General features: G+C 36.9%; 1 protein-coding gene across 3 annotated transcripts in view; it reads left to right on the top strand.

The window, feature by feature from the left end:
- LOC116864964 (glutamate carboxypeptidase 2) overlaps positions 1 to 11,401 on the top strand; it is a 59,016-nt gene extending 47,615 nt beyond the window's left edge. Inside the window, exons 14-19 of one of the 3 annotated variants that reach the window (XM_032852837.1) lie at positions 591 to 682; positions 2,285 to 2,375; positions 5,288 to 5,552; positions 5,821 to 5,902; positions 9,481 to 9,573; positions 11,144 to 11,401. In XM_032852837.1, coding sequence (XP_032708728.1) covers positions 591 to 682; positions 2,285 to 2,375; positions 5,288 to 5,552; positions 5,821 to 5,902; positions 9,481 to 9,573; positions 11,144 to 11,333 — 813 coding nt within the window. In that variant the 3' untranslated portion in view covers positions 11,334 to 11,401. Of the gene's footprint in view, positions 1 to 590; positions 683 to 2,284; positions 2,376 to 5,287; positions 5,553 to 5,820; positions 5,903 to 9,421; positions 9,574 to 11,143 lie in introns of those variants that run through there. The other 2 variants (XM_032852838.1, XM_032852836.1) reach the window with 2 other exon arrangements.
- The last annotated feature ends 1,470 nt before the right edge of the window (positions 11,402 to 12,871 follow it).

Below are 12,871 nucleotides of genomic sequence, written 5' to 3'. Positions count from 1 at the left end.
AAAATTTGGTGTCAACTTAGAAGCTTGAGTGAAATTCTTTTTCCTCATCTGTAAAACCAGAAAATGTATTTCAGGCCCAGTATTTAACAAAATTACAATAAATAATTAATTAAATAAAAATTAATGCATTTGTTTTATTATGTTTTAATGACTTTAGCAACCTTACTGTCAAGAAGCAATATTAAAAGAATTACCTTCTTTTAAACACCTTGCTTCTTTTCATTTTCTTTTTAGAAGAGGAAAGAAACATGTGTTTTTGAGAACAGCCTTCCTCAATTCAGAAAAAATAGACAAAAAAGTCTTACAATATGACCTTTCATTTGCATAAGTGGCTTGGTAATAATATGGCCTACTTTTCCATATACTTCATGTATTTTTTGTAATAGTCACATTTATATATAGTAGCATGAACATTTTCCTCTATTATCAGAAACTCATTATTGCAATTCTTAATGACAGCTAATGTGCAAATTGTGTATCATGCATTTTGCTGAATATACTTTAGTAATTTATTCCCTGGTTAATGGACATTTAAATTTTAAAATATCTTATTTATAATTATTTTCTTTTTTTTCACTTTTAATCTGTAGCTCCAAAGCCCTGATGAAGGCTTTGAAGGCAGATCTCTTTATGAGAGCTGGAATGGAAAAAGTCCTTCACCAGAGTTCAGTGGCATGCCAAGGTAAACAAACAAGACTTTCTACTGGATAGAGTGTAGGACTGGGTTGAAAATGAAAGTGTGCTTTCTTTCAAAGGGAAGGTGATGCTTTGGTTCACAAATAAAATATTGCCATGTGTTTTGAAGTTAAACCTGTAGGCCATCTAAAAATGTTTCTTTTTTGAGAAGGCAAAACATAGCATGCTCCATAAGTCCAAAGTTATAATGTAAAGAAGTTCCCCTAGCATTTCTGTACCTAAGTTACTCGATACGTTTTCCTTTTTCTGAATATCATACAGTCAAAGAATATTTTGGTTTCTCTAAGAAAAATACAGGCGTCATTTCAGTATTGGAAGTGTCTTCACAGGCAAGGTTAAAGGAGTAAGTATCTCAGATATGGATTGATTATAGATAAGATTATACCTATCAAGAGTACGAATAATTAAAAAAATTTAAGGTAGGATTTACATCTGAATTATCTAAAAATAATTCTGCTTCTACTAACTTTATCATGAACAACAAATACAGATGATAAAATAAGTTGAGGGAAAATATTTTCCAACTTAATGAATCTTTAAAAAAATTAACCTATGCAATTGTGATATTATAATTTATAATAGGAAGTATATATTCAATCTTTGGCCCGTTGAGTGGCACAGAGAGCTCCTGAAACCTTTAAAATGTTCTAAGTGATGAAAGAGACAAGGGTATCTCTCGTTATGTTAGCAGGGTGACCCTTGGACCCCACCTAAGGATGGGGGCTGATGGCCAAGAGAACCGACCATATAATTAGAGGGTTGGGATTTCAGTCCCACCCCATAACCAGAGGTTGAATCAGTCTGCAGTGGCCAATTATTTAATCAATTGTGTCTTTGTAATGAAGCCTGCATACAAACCCAAGAAGACAGGGTTCAGAGGGCTTCCACGTTGGTGGATACATGGAACTTAGAGCAGAGTGGGGCACCTGGGGAGGGTGTGGACCACTGTGTGTACTTTCCCTACACATTGCCCTCTGCACCTCCTCCATCTGGCTGTTCCTGAGTTACATCCTTTTATAATAAACCGGTGATCTAAGTAATCTAATCTAAGTAAAATTGTTCTCTGGGTTCTGGGAACAGCTCTAGCAAATTATTTGAACCCAAGGAACAGTACTTGAGAATCTCCAATCTGCAGCCGGTCAGTCAGAAACACAGATGACAACCTGGATTTGTGGTTGGTTCTGAAATCGGTGGAGAGGCAGTCCTGTTTGACTGAGCTCTTCACCTGTGGAATCTGTGCTACCTTCAGTGTCAGAATTGAGTTGAATTGGAGGACACATAGCTAGTGTCCCAGAGCATTGCTTGTCGCTGGTACGGGAAACGCCACACATCCCCCTCCACATGTTGGAATTGGGTCCAGGAACCCAAAAGAACAATGGTCACTACTACCCAAGATAGTCTTATTGAAGTAGATACTTTGTGATCAGTTATTTCTCTCAATTTTTCCTCTCAATTATTTTTTGTTGTTGTTCGTCTGATACGATTTTTATAAAGAAACATTATAAGAGCAAGAATGGAGTTTAATTAAGCTTTAAATTGTAGTCACTGAAGAAACTACTCAGGTAATCTCCCATTTTATCTCTAAAAGGATTAGCAAACTGGGATCTGGTAATGACTTTGAGGTGTTCTTCCAAAGACTTGGAATTGCTTCAGGCAGAGCACGGTACACTAAAAACTGGGTAAGTCTGTCAGAATGTTTTTGAAGATTGCTTATGCATATATTTTAGCTAAACAAATAATTCTGAATTTAAAAAAAAGACAACGTAAGCCTTTAAGAAATAGAGGAATTTGAAGCAGAAGTGGTTGAGGTGGGGCTACTGTCACACGGGGGAATGCCCACATCCGGCGTCCTGAGCCTTAGAACTTACTTGCTTGTATTCCTTTAAATCTATTTTCTGTTTCACTAGGTGGCATTGCTTTCACCCAGTTACTTACACTAGAAATATTTGGATTTTTATCCCATTTGATCTCCAATAAGTAAACGTGAAAGTTATGCTCTATGGCACAAGGAACAGTGAACACATATACAGTTCATGATTTTTTCCCTGCCATCGTTCATGCTGGTGGTAATGACAATTTTACAGTTTTTATGTTTACCAAGGTAACATAAGAACATAGTTCACAAAAGCTCATAACAGTTCTGTAAGTATGTATGATGAAAAACACTGGTCCCTTATTCTTGTGGGCTTGTCCCACCTCTGCTTCTGTTCAACAGATTCACATTTTTTCAGTTTTTTTCATTGGTTTCTTCTGATATCTACATGCATGCTTACACATACTGTGTTCCTGGTGCCATTTATTTCTTTTTCAGTTTGACGTATCTTCCATTTGCTTCTCATTAGGGAAGATAGGCATTTTTGCGCTTCTATATCAACTTTTCTCCCAACTCTCAAATATTTTCCCTCATTGCGTTTTCTCAATATACTATTGTACCATACTTGTGGATTAGAGTATCTTTTTTTCCCCCTCCGTGTGTCCATAACTAACTCACCACAAACTTTTAGTATATTCCAACATATCAGTGATCTGATAGATTTCTTTTTCTCTCTTGGGTTCTTCTTCTCCTACTCGTCTGGGTTCTCTGGTGGTTCTCTTTCCCTGTGACACAGCTCTTGCCTGTGAAATTTTCTTTCACTGAAAAGTCTGAGAGTACCTTCAATTCTCTCCTGTTCTGCATCCTCTCTTTCCTGGATTTTGTATCTTTCTTTTTCTTGTTTACTCTTTAGTATGTTTGGAACACATCCTTCAGGAACTTCTTGAAAAGGAGACTTTTTTTAAAGGAAGGTTCTGGTATCTTTTATGTGGTCCTCGTTGTATGTGTGTGCTTTGGTTACACCATTTTTCCTTACACTGGGCTAGGCACAGAGTGGGCCTTTTGGTCTGGAAACCCACATCCTGCAATTGGAGGGAATGTTTTTCCCTTTGATCACTTCTTCCCTCTTTTGACTTTTTTGAACTATTACTAGTTGTTTAACATCTGGGGATTATTTTCTGATGTGCTTATTTTTTATCTTTTGTTTCTTATCTGTGTTTTTTTGTTTTGTTTTGTTTTTTACTATCAGAAATATTTTGGGGCACCTGGGTGGCTTAGTGGGTTAAAGCCTCTGCCTTTGGCTCAGGTTATGATCTCAGGGTCCTGGGATTGAGGCCTGCATCGGGCTCTCTGATCAGCAGGGAGCCTGCTTTCCTTCCTCTCTTTCTGCCTGCCTCTCTGCCTACTTGTGATCTCTGCCCATCAAATAAGTAAATAAAATCTTAAAAAAATATATCTTTCTCAACTCTGTCATTCTTTTTTATTGAAATCTTTATATTATTATTATTATTATTATTATTATTACTATAAGTTTCCCTCCATTCCTTGCAGTACCTCCTTACTCTTAAGTTGATTTTATTTTAGTTTGTGTTTTTGGTCTGTATCTTTTAAGTCAAAGGCTGTTTTCAAGTGCCTGGTCATCTTTGGCCACCTGTCTTATTTAGGAATTAGTCCATGAGAAGCTGACTGAAGCCATGTATGCAAGGGCGGCAGCTGTCAAATGGGAGGCTTCAGAGAAGAGTGATTGAGAATGCCTGTTCTCAATGCTTTGTGGGGAGGCAACAACTATAGGTCTATAGAATCTATCGATCTTTTCTCTTGGACTAGTTATTCTCTCCAGACAGGAAATCTTTAATCCTACCACTGGGGTAGGAAGTTAGGCAGGGTTAGATGGGGGTGGGTTGAGGCTAGATGTTAATATTATCTATGTTTTACTCATGAGAATACTAAAGAAAAGCTAATAATCTTTGGGTTAATAACCAGTCAGAGTTATTTGGTAATAGGTCCTACGGGCTGGATTCAAACTCCAGCTATCTAATTTTAGAATCCTAGCCGCTTCAACACACTGCTAAATAAAGTGTTCTTTTATGTCAATTAAAAAAAAAAACCACAACTAAATAAGACAGACAAAAGACATAAATCAGCAATTCAAAGTTTGAAAAGTCCTTGCCTCTGGCCTTTTGTTTATGTTCTTGGTGTCTTGTATATATCTGAGCATTCCTTCTCTCTCCTTCATGAGATTCTGAATCCACTACATTTCTCCTTACTGTGCGGACTCTTCACACTTCCACAGGCTGCTTGTCAGAAAATCATCCATTTGTGGAATTTCAGTCATTAGCATTTTGCAGCTTTACCATATATAATGTTGTATAATGCTCATATACCATCGCCTCTAGCAATTCCCTATCTTCTTAAATTATTTAGACTGAAATGCAACATTATCTTGTCTTTGTTTCAGAAATGTTTTCACATCTCCTATATCCTTGAAGACAAGACCATTAGGTCTTTCCAGATAATTTTTATTCTATCATTTATGTTGTATACACATATTTTTTAATTACACATCTGGGATATATTTTCATATTATAATATTAACCCTTTAGTAAGTGTATTATTAAGGTTCTTAAATACATTTCTTTATTCATTACTGGCCAAAATAGTTTTACTAATGTTAATAGTAAATATGGTACTATGCATCTTATTATAAGCTATTTTATAAGAGATATAGTTTGGTTTTTGTGTTCTTTTGTGTGGCTCTTTTTCCTTTTCTTTTTGTAGGCAACAAGCAAATTCAGGAGCTATCCATTGTATCACAGTGTCTATGAAACATATGAATTGGTGGAAAAATTTTATGATCCAACTTTTAAGTACCACCTCGCTGTGGCACAGGTTCGAGGAGGGATGGTATTTGAACTAGCCAATTCCATAGTGCTCCCATTTGACTGTCGAGATTATGCTATCGTTTTGAGAAAGTATGCTGACAAGATCTACAATATTTCAATGAAACATCCACAAGAAATGAAAACATACCGTGTGTCATTTGGTATGCTACCCCTCCTCCCTCAAAACTCATCTTTCAATTAATCTCTAAAATGTAGTGACCGACCTTAGTCCACGTGTTATTTATTGCCAGTCTGTGAGATCAGATATTGTTTACATTTATAAATGTATTTGCCATTTCACCAATGCCCCTCTTGTAATATATAAATATAAGAACCTTGTAAAGTACAGAAGAGAACAAACTGCTTCCTATACTGTCCCCTTTGCATAAGCCAGAGGACAATGCCCCTAAGCCCCGATTTCTATTTCAGATGCACTTTTCTCTGCTGTGAAGAACTTTACAGAAATTGCTTCTAAGTTCAATGAGAGACTTCAAGACTTGGACAAAAACAAGTATGTTCCACATTTTTAACTTATGGCTAGAACAGATACAATGAGAAAGAGATACTAATTGACATCTTTGTTGCTGAAATATCTTTGGGAAGTGTTTTTGCTCCTTTCTGTCTCTCCACCTTAAGGCATCCTGTACAGGGCTGCCATATCTCAGCAAGACCCCTCTCTAACTTTCTTTTTTTTTTTTTTTTAAGATTTTATTTATTTATTTGACAGAGATCACAAGTAGGCAGAGAGGCAGGCAGAGAGAGAGGGGGAAGCAGACTACCGGCTGAGCAGAGAGCCAGATGCAGGGCTCGATCCCAGGACCCTGAGATCATGACCTGAGCTGAAGGTAGAGGCTTTAACCCACTGAGACACCCAGGTGCCCCCATCTCTAACTTTTTGAGTGGCAGGCATATGCTGAGAAATTCCAGCAACTCCTTAATAACCAACTGTTTAGTTACAAAATTCCCACCTTAGCATTAAAGGTCCTCCACTGTGTGACCCCAGCTTTTTCTAGCCTCATCTCATGTTCTTTCAGTGTCTGTCCATCATACTTCAACCAACTTCTCATATTTCCAGAACGTACTTTCTTTTCTTTCTCTTCTTAATGTCATTACCTCCAGAGTTCCTCATTTCCACTTCTACCCGGTAAAATTCTTTCTCCAGAACAAGTATTGAGAAGTCAGTTCTCTTCCAATATTAAGCATTTAGCATTAATTCTGTGTGAAATCACCAAAATAAACATAATTGGAATAGAACTTTAAGATGGGAGAAAAATAATGAGACAATATTAAGGAAATTTTTTTAAAATAGAAGTTTTTGAGAGTAAACATTGATTGTGTATTAAGCCTATTATGATGATACAAATATGAAATCCTTGGGGACTGATGCAAAAATACATTGAAAGATAAGAGCAGGCAGTCCAGAAATAGATGAGTGACATATAAGAATGCATTTGGTTAAGAAATAGGTATTTTGTAATGAAGGACATACCAACAATAAATGGAGAAAGAAAAACATATTCAACAGTAATGTTGTTTAAGCTCTCAGCAACTGATAAAAAAGTGAGTTCTGAATTTCACCTCCCATTGCATGCAAACATAAGCAATCATTGTAGAAAAATTCTTTATTAAAAGTTGAAATTTCCTGGAAGTGAAATTCTAAGTTTAGAAGCAACAGGGAAATGCAAAGGCAATCAGGTTTGAAAACACAGAAATGGTTCAGAATATGAAAGTTAATCATCAAAAGCAAAGATAGAAGGCTGGAAAACCTCTTTTCCAGCAAATATGGAAAGGGAGTAATATAAACCTCATAAAAAATATTTTTTGAAAATTGGTTAAGAAAATACAAAAGAAGGGCACCTGGGTGGCTTAGGGGGTTAAGCCTCTGCCTTCAGCTCAAGTCATGATCTCAGGGTCCTGGGATCGTGCCCCGCATGGGGCTCACTGCTCAGCGGGAAGCCTGCTTCCCTCTCTCTCTCCACCTGCCTCTCTGCCTACTTGTGATCTATGTCTGTCAAATAAATAAATAAATAAAATATTTTTTAAAAAAAGAAACTACAAAAGAACAAAGTTGAAAATGTTGGCAATGGACAAGACAACTCAAAAAGAAGACACTGCCTTTACAGACAGACATAAAAAACATTCAGATTCCCTACTGATTAAAAAATACAGGTAAAAATAAAGTTATACCATTTTTAAAATAGCTATTTTTGTTTCAACTTAGTAATGATTTAAAACCTGGTTGAACCCACTGCACCAGATGGTGTCCTGGAGCAGATGCTCTTGCTCTTTTCTGGTAGTGTTGTGAATTGTTTTAAAAACCTTTTTGAAAAAATAAATAAATAAAAACAAAAAATAAAAACCTTTTTGAAAAGCATAAATACATACTGTTAAAGTTTCAAGAGCTATTTACAGAGTTCTTAGACTTTGCCATTGTATTTCCATTTCTTTTTTTTTTTTAAGATTTTATTTATTTATTTGACAGATAGAGATCACAAGTAGGCAGAGAGGCAGGCAGAGAGAGAGAGAGAGAGAGAGAGAGGAGGAAGCAGGATCCCTGCTGAGCAGAGAGCCAGATGTGGGGCTCGATCCCAGGACCCTGAGATCATGACCTGAACTGAAGGCAGAGGCTTTAACCCACTGAGCCACCCAGGCACCCCTGTATTTCCATTTCTTAGACCTTGTCTTCAGGAAATAATTTCAAGTTTGGAAAGGAAAAAGAGCTTCTCAGAGTAAGATACAAATTATAACACCAAACAATTCAGGGGACTCCAGGGTGGCTCACTTGGTTAAACATATGACTCTTGACTTCAGCTCAGGTCATGATCTCAGGGTCATGAGATGGAGCCCCACGTCAGGCTCCATGTTAGGCATGGAGCCTGCTTAAGATTCTCTCTCTCCTACTCCCTCTGTCCCTCCCCCACCCCTCTCCCAGCTCATGCTCTAACTTTCTATAAGTAAACAAACAAACAAATAAATAAATAGAGATGCCTGGGTGGCTCAGTCAGTTAAATATCTGCCTTTGGCTCAGGTCGTTATCTCAGGGTCCTGGGTTCAAGCCCCATGTGGGGCTCCCTGTAAGTAGGGAGCCTGTTTCTCCTTCTCCCTCTGCCTCTCCTCCTGCTTATGTGCTTTCTCTGTGTCAAAAAGATAAATAAAATCTTTAAAAATAATAATAATAATAAATAGGAATAGTTTATTTAAAAATATATCAAATAATTTAAAGCAATCAATACTTAAGAGGACAGAAATTACTAAAAAATTAAATGTCCACTAATTTGAACATTTCATAAGCATTGAAAGAGTTGATTATAAAGGAAATATAAGATATTTATTCTAAAATGTGAAGTAAACCAAAAATATTTAAAATTGTGAATACTTTGATTATATTTTAATTGAACAAATATAGAGAAAAATTCAAAGTAAACCAATTAGTGTAACTATATCATCCTGGAGTGAACATGGGATTTTTTTTCCTTGTACTTTATAGTTCTTTTCAAATTTTTGTGTGGGTTAAAAAAATATCAACAATAAGCAATAAATCTTAAGGAGATTCCAAACACCATAAATTCTATGAAGTTGATTTCTGTCTTTAAAAACTATGATCTTTCCTCCCTCTGGCAAAGTGCCTCATAGGAATGGATTATTATGTACTAGGACATTTGGCTTTAATAATAATAAAATAATAATAAAACGGCTATCATTTGGTAAATGTGCATAATTTTCCAGGAACCCTACTAACCATTAATAGACTGTCCCATTCAATATCGAATGACTTCTTTGAGTAGATTATTAGGATTCCTAAGATAAAAAAACATCTTGCTTATATTTAAAAACCAGGATTGCCAATTATTATTTCAAAATAAATAAAAATTACTGTTGTCCTTTTCAACCACTATAACTTTATGTGGTTTTATAAGCCTCAGCAGAATAGTATTCTATAAGATTTTAAAAAGGTAACTATTACACTATTGTTCTTAATTTGCATATCATAGAGATTTAAGACATATTTAATTTTGTTGTGAATTTTCAGTTTGCTGTGTGGTGCATATTTTCTCAAGAAGTGACAACTGTATTTGTTTTGTTGTTTAGCCCAATATTATTGAGAATTTTGAATGATCAACTGATGTTTTTGGAACGAGCATTTATTGATCCTTTAGGATTACCAGACAGGCCTTTCTATAGGTAAGAATACAAATATGACACTTGATTATATTCTTTTTTTCTTATTTTTTGCACTGTGGAAAAAATATAGTTGATTTCTTGTAAGCAAATAGAAATTTCAAAATATATGTAGGAAATGATATATTATTCATATAATGTAATGTGATTCTGCATACTTTTTAATATATTGTTTACTTCTGATTATAAAAGAACACATGTTCATTGTAGGAAACTTAGAGGATCAACAAAGTCACAAGTAGAAAATAAAACCACCTCAATTCTGTCAGTTAGTTATAAAATCATGTTTATATTTGGTTTATATAATTTTAGCCCCCTCTCATTTTAAATATATTTGTCTTTATGTATGTATACACATAAGACATAATAAATATATGTAAAATGTATAAAATATGTATTTACATACTCATTCTCCTAATGTTCAGATTTTTTTCTAATTTTTGACAATTCTAAACATTTCTGATAAATATCAGTGATGAACATTAGATTGATCTTGCTAAGAATTGGAGAATAAATTAGATCAGTGACTAGTGAGAAATGGCCCCGTCTTTTTGTTTATGGATTATCAAAGGATCAGAATTAGGAGTAAGGGGGTCATCCAGACATGGTGACTGTCTCCCAATGGCAGCACAAGTGTGCTTCTTTCCTTCTTTACCTCTTTGCTTGGGAACTTACCCTTCCCTTCACGTGCTTTGACATGACTGACATATGTCTTTCAATAAAATATCACCTTCTACCCAGATCGTGTTACACTTTCAAAGCTGTTTTTAATGATTATTCGTGCTTTAAGCTAGGCATTCTCACATGGTAGTGTGTCTCCTTTTTTAAAGAGAAAAAAAACACAGTAGTAGGTAGGCAGGTCACAAATAGGACTTTGATCATCACCGCTGGGCTACATTTCCAGGGGTGACGTGCGACAGTGAAAAGTCAGTACTTACTTGCAGTGTAGCTTGAGACTAATCACTTCATCTCTCAGATCTCAGTTTCCTCCTTTTTGAAATGCTAGTATCAACTTTGTAGAGGTTTTTTTTTTAAGATTTATTTATGTATTTTAGAAGGAGAGAGGATACACGTGCGTGTGCAAGTGGGAGGAGGGACAGAAGGAGAGAGAGAGAGAGGCAGAGAAGCAGACTCCCCACTGAGTGGGGAGCCTGGTGAGGGACTGGACCCCAAGACCCTGAGATCGTGACCTGAGCTGAAATCAAGAGTCAGAGGCTTAGCCGACTCAGCCCCCCAGGAACCCCTCTAGCATTTATTTTTAAGGACTAGAAAAGTTATAGGCAAATCATTTAATCACAAGCACGACCCATAGTAGGTGACAAGCTATTGGGACTATTAATGTTATTTTTGTTGCTCTGAACGATATGAAGTCCTCTGTTTAAAGTCAAAACATATGCTTCCTAGACTGGACTTTGGAGATGATTAAACTTGGCAGTTTAGCCGACAAGTGACTTGTTCAAATCGTGAGATTAGAATTCTGCAGTCCAGGATTTGTAGAGCGCTCCTGTTTTTCTCTTGTGTGTATCATTTGGACAGCAACTGTCCGGAAACAGCCAACTGTTTTTATCAACAGGCACGTCATCTATGCTCCCAGCAGCCACAACAAGTATGCAGGAGAGTCATTCCCAGGAATTTATGATGCTCTGTTCGATATTGAAAACCGAGTGGATCCGTCCAAGGCCTGGGGAGAGGTGAAGAGGCAGATCTCCATCGCAGCCTTTACGGTGCAGGCTGCAGCCGGGACTCTGAGGGAAGTGGCCTGAGGTGGTTCTTCAGAGAACCCATACTGACTAGGTATGGTTTGTCACTCAACAAGAATCATAAAAGGCATATTCTATTCATATTCTAAAAAATAAACTAAAAAATAAAGTTAACACACGCGCACACACACACACACACACACACACACACACACACTAGCATTCTTTCTTCTCCCTATGAATCCAAAAAGAAAGATGGACAATTTTTATTTTATAATTATAGAGGGATATTCTGAATTTGAACTAAGAGTTAAAATTAAGGCAAACACCTACTGTATTGAAACTCTTATGTGGCAGTAGAGGGAATCGAGGCTAATTCTGCACTGGCATTGGCCCTATCGGTCACCCAGGGCGAGAGATCACTATCTTAACCAACTAGTTGAGCTACACTGGTCTAATCACACTGCTGGTAAACATAGTCACTCTGTGCTATAAAGGATAATTACTTTTCTTAAAATATCAAATATCTTGTTTCTATCAAAGGGTATATGTAATGTATGTACAGTAAAAAATAATAAAGAAATGAAGATTTGTAGAACTGCCTCCCACAAATAACCAAATTAAGGAAAGGAATGTTACCCATATCTCTGAATGTCCCATCTACCACTGAGGAGTGTGCCTTCCTCTTCTGCCAGAGATACTCACTTTCTTGAATCTTACGTGAATCTTTTCTGTTATTTATCATTATTCCACACATGGCTATATTCTTTATGTGTTTGGGGGTTTGTTTGGTTTTTAAACTGTAAGTAAAATCACACTGTGTATCTATTTTCTAACACTTTATTTTTTCACTCACCTTTGAAGGTATATGGGGCTGGAGTTCAGTTCACTGATGTGGAGCAACTCATTTGCATGAACATAACATTTATCAGTCAGGGTCCAGTTAAGACAGAGAAACCATATGGCAACATAAGCAGGGAAAGTTAATATAGAGAATGATTAGTTCTAGTAGCATTGCAGTAATGAGATACTATCTAGTTAAAGGTAACAAGAACCTTTATAGCAGGTCCAAGGAGCAGTCACCATCCCTAGGAGTGAGATGAAGTGGACAGTGAAGGATTTTCCCCATGCCATGGGCCTTACTGAATAGCAGAGAAGGCACGGTGGTGCTTTGCTAGCAGAGTGCAAAAAAACTCCCAGAACCCTGGACTCTAGGCCACCATGGGAAGCTGATTCAGGGGAATTGCCTTGCTTCTAGAGGCCCTCTACCACCAAACCAACCAACAGCAGTGTTAGAAAAATCTCCCGGCTACTGAGTTCTAGCCACCATGAACTGCAAGAAGCAAGCGGTGTCCCAGCAGCCTGCACTGCAAGACAGGGACACTGCAGGATGGGGGCCCTGCAGGATGGGGGCACTGCAGGATGGAGGCACTGCAAAACGAGGACCCTGCGGGATGGGGGCACTGGAGGATGGGGGCACTGCAGGCAGTAATGAAAACAGTGAAATTGTGTGTCTAAATAAAAAATAAAGAAGACAAAAAATACAAACATATTTAATAATATTTTGACACTCTATCCTGGACAGCCAATCCTGAGAAACA

The sequence above is a fragment of the Lontra canadensis genome, unplaced genomic scaffold (assembly GCF_010015895.1).
Source record: "Lontra canadensis isolate GAN:19392208 unplaced genomic scaffold, GSC_riverotter_1.0 scaffold7, whole genome shotgun sequence".
NCBI lineage: Eukaryota > Metazoa > Chordata > Mammalia > Carnivora > Mustelidae > Lontra > Lontra canadensis.
Note: the sequence above shows the minus strand (reverse complement) of the source record. Positions and strands in the feature narration are given on the sequence as shown.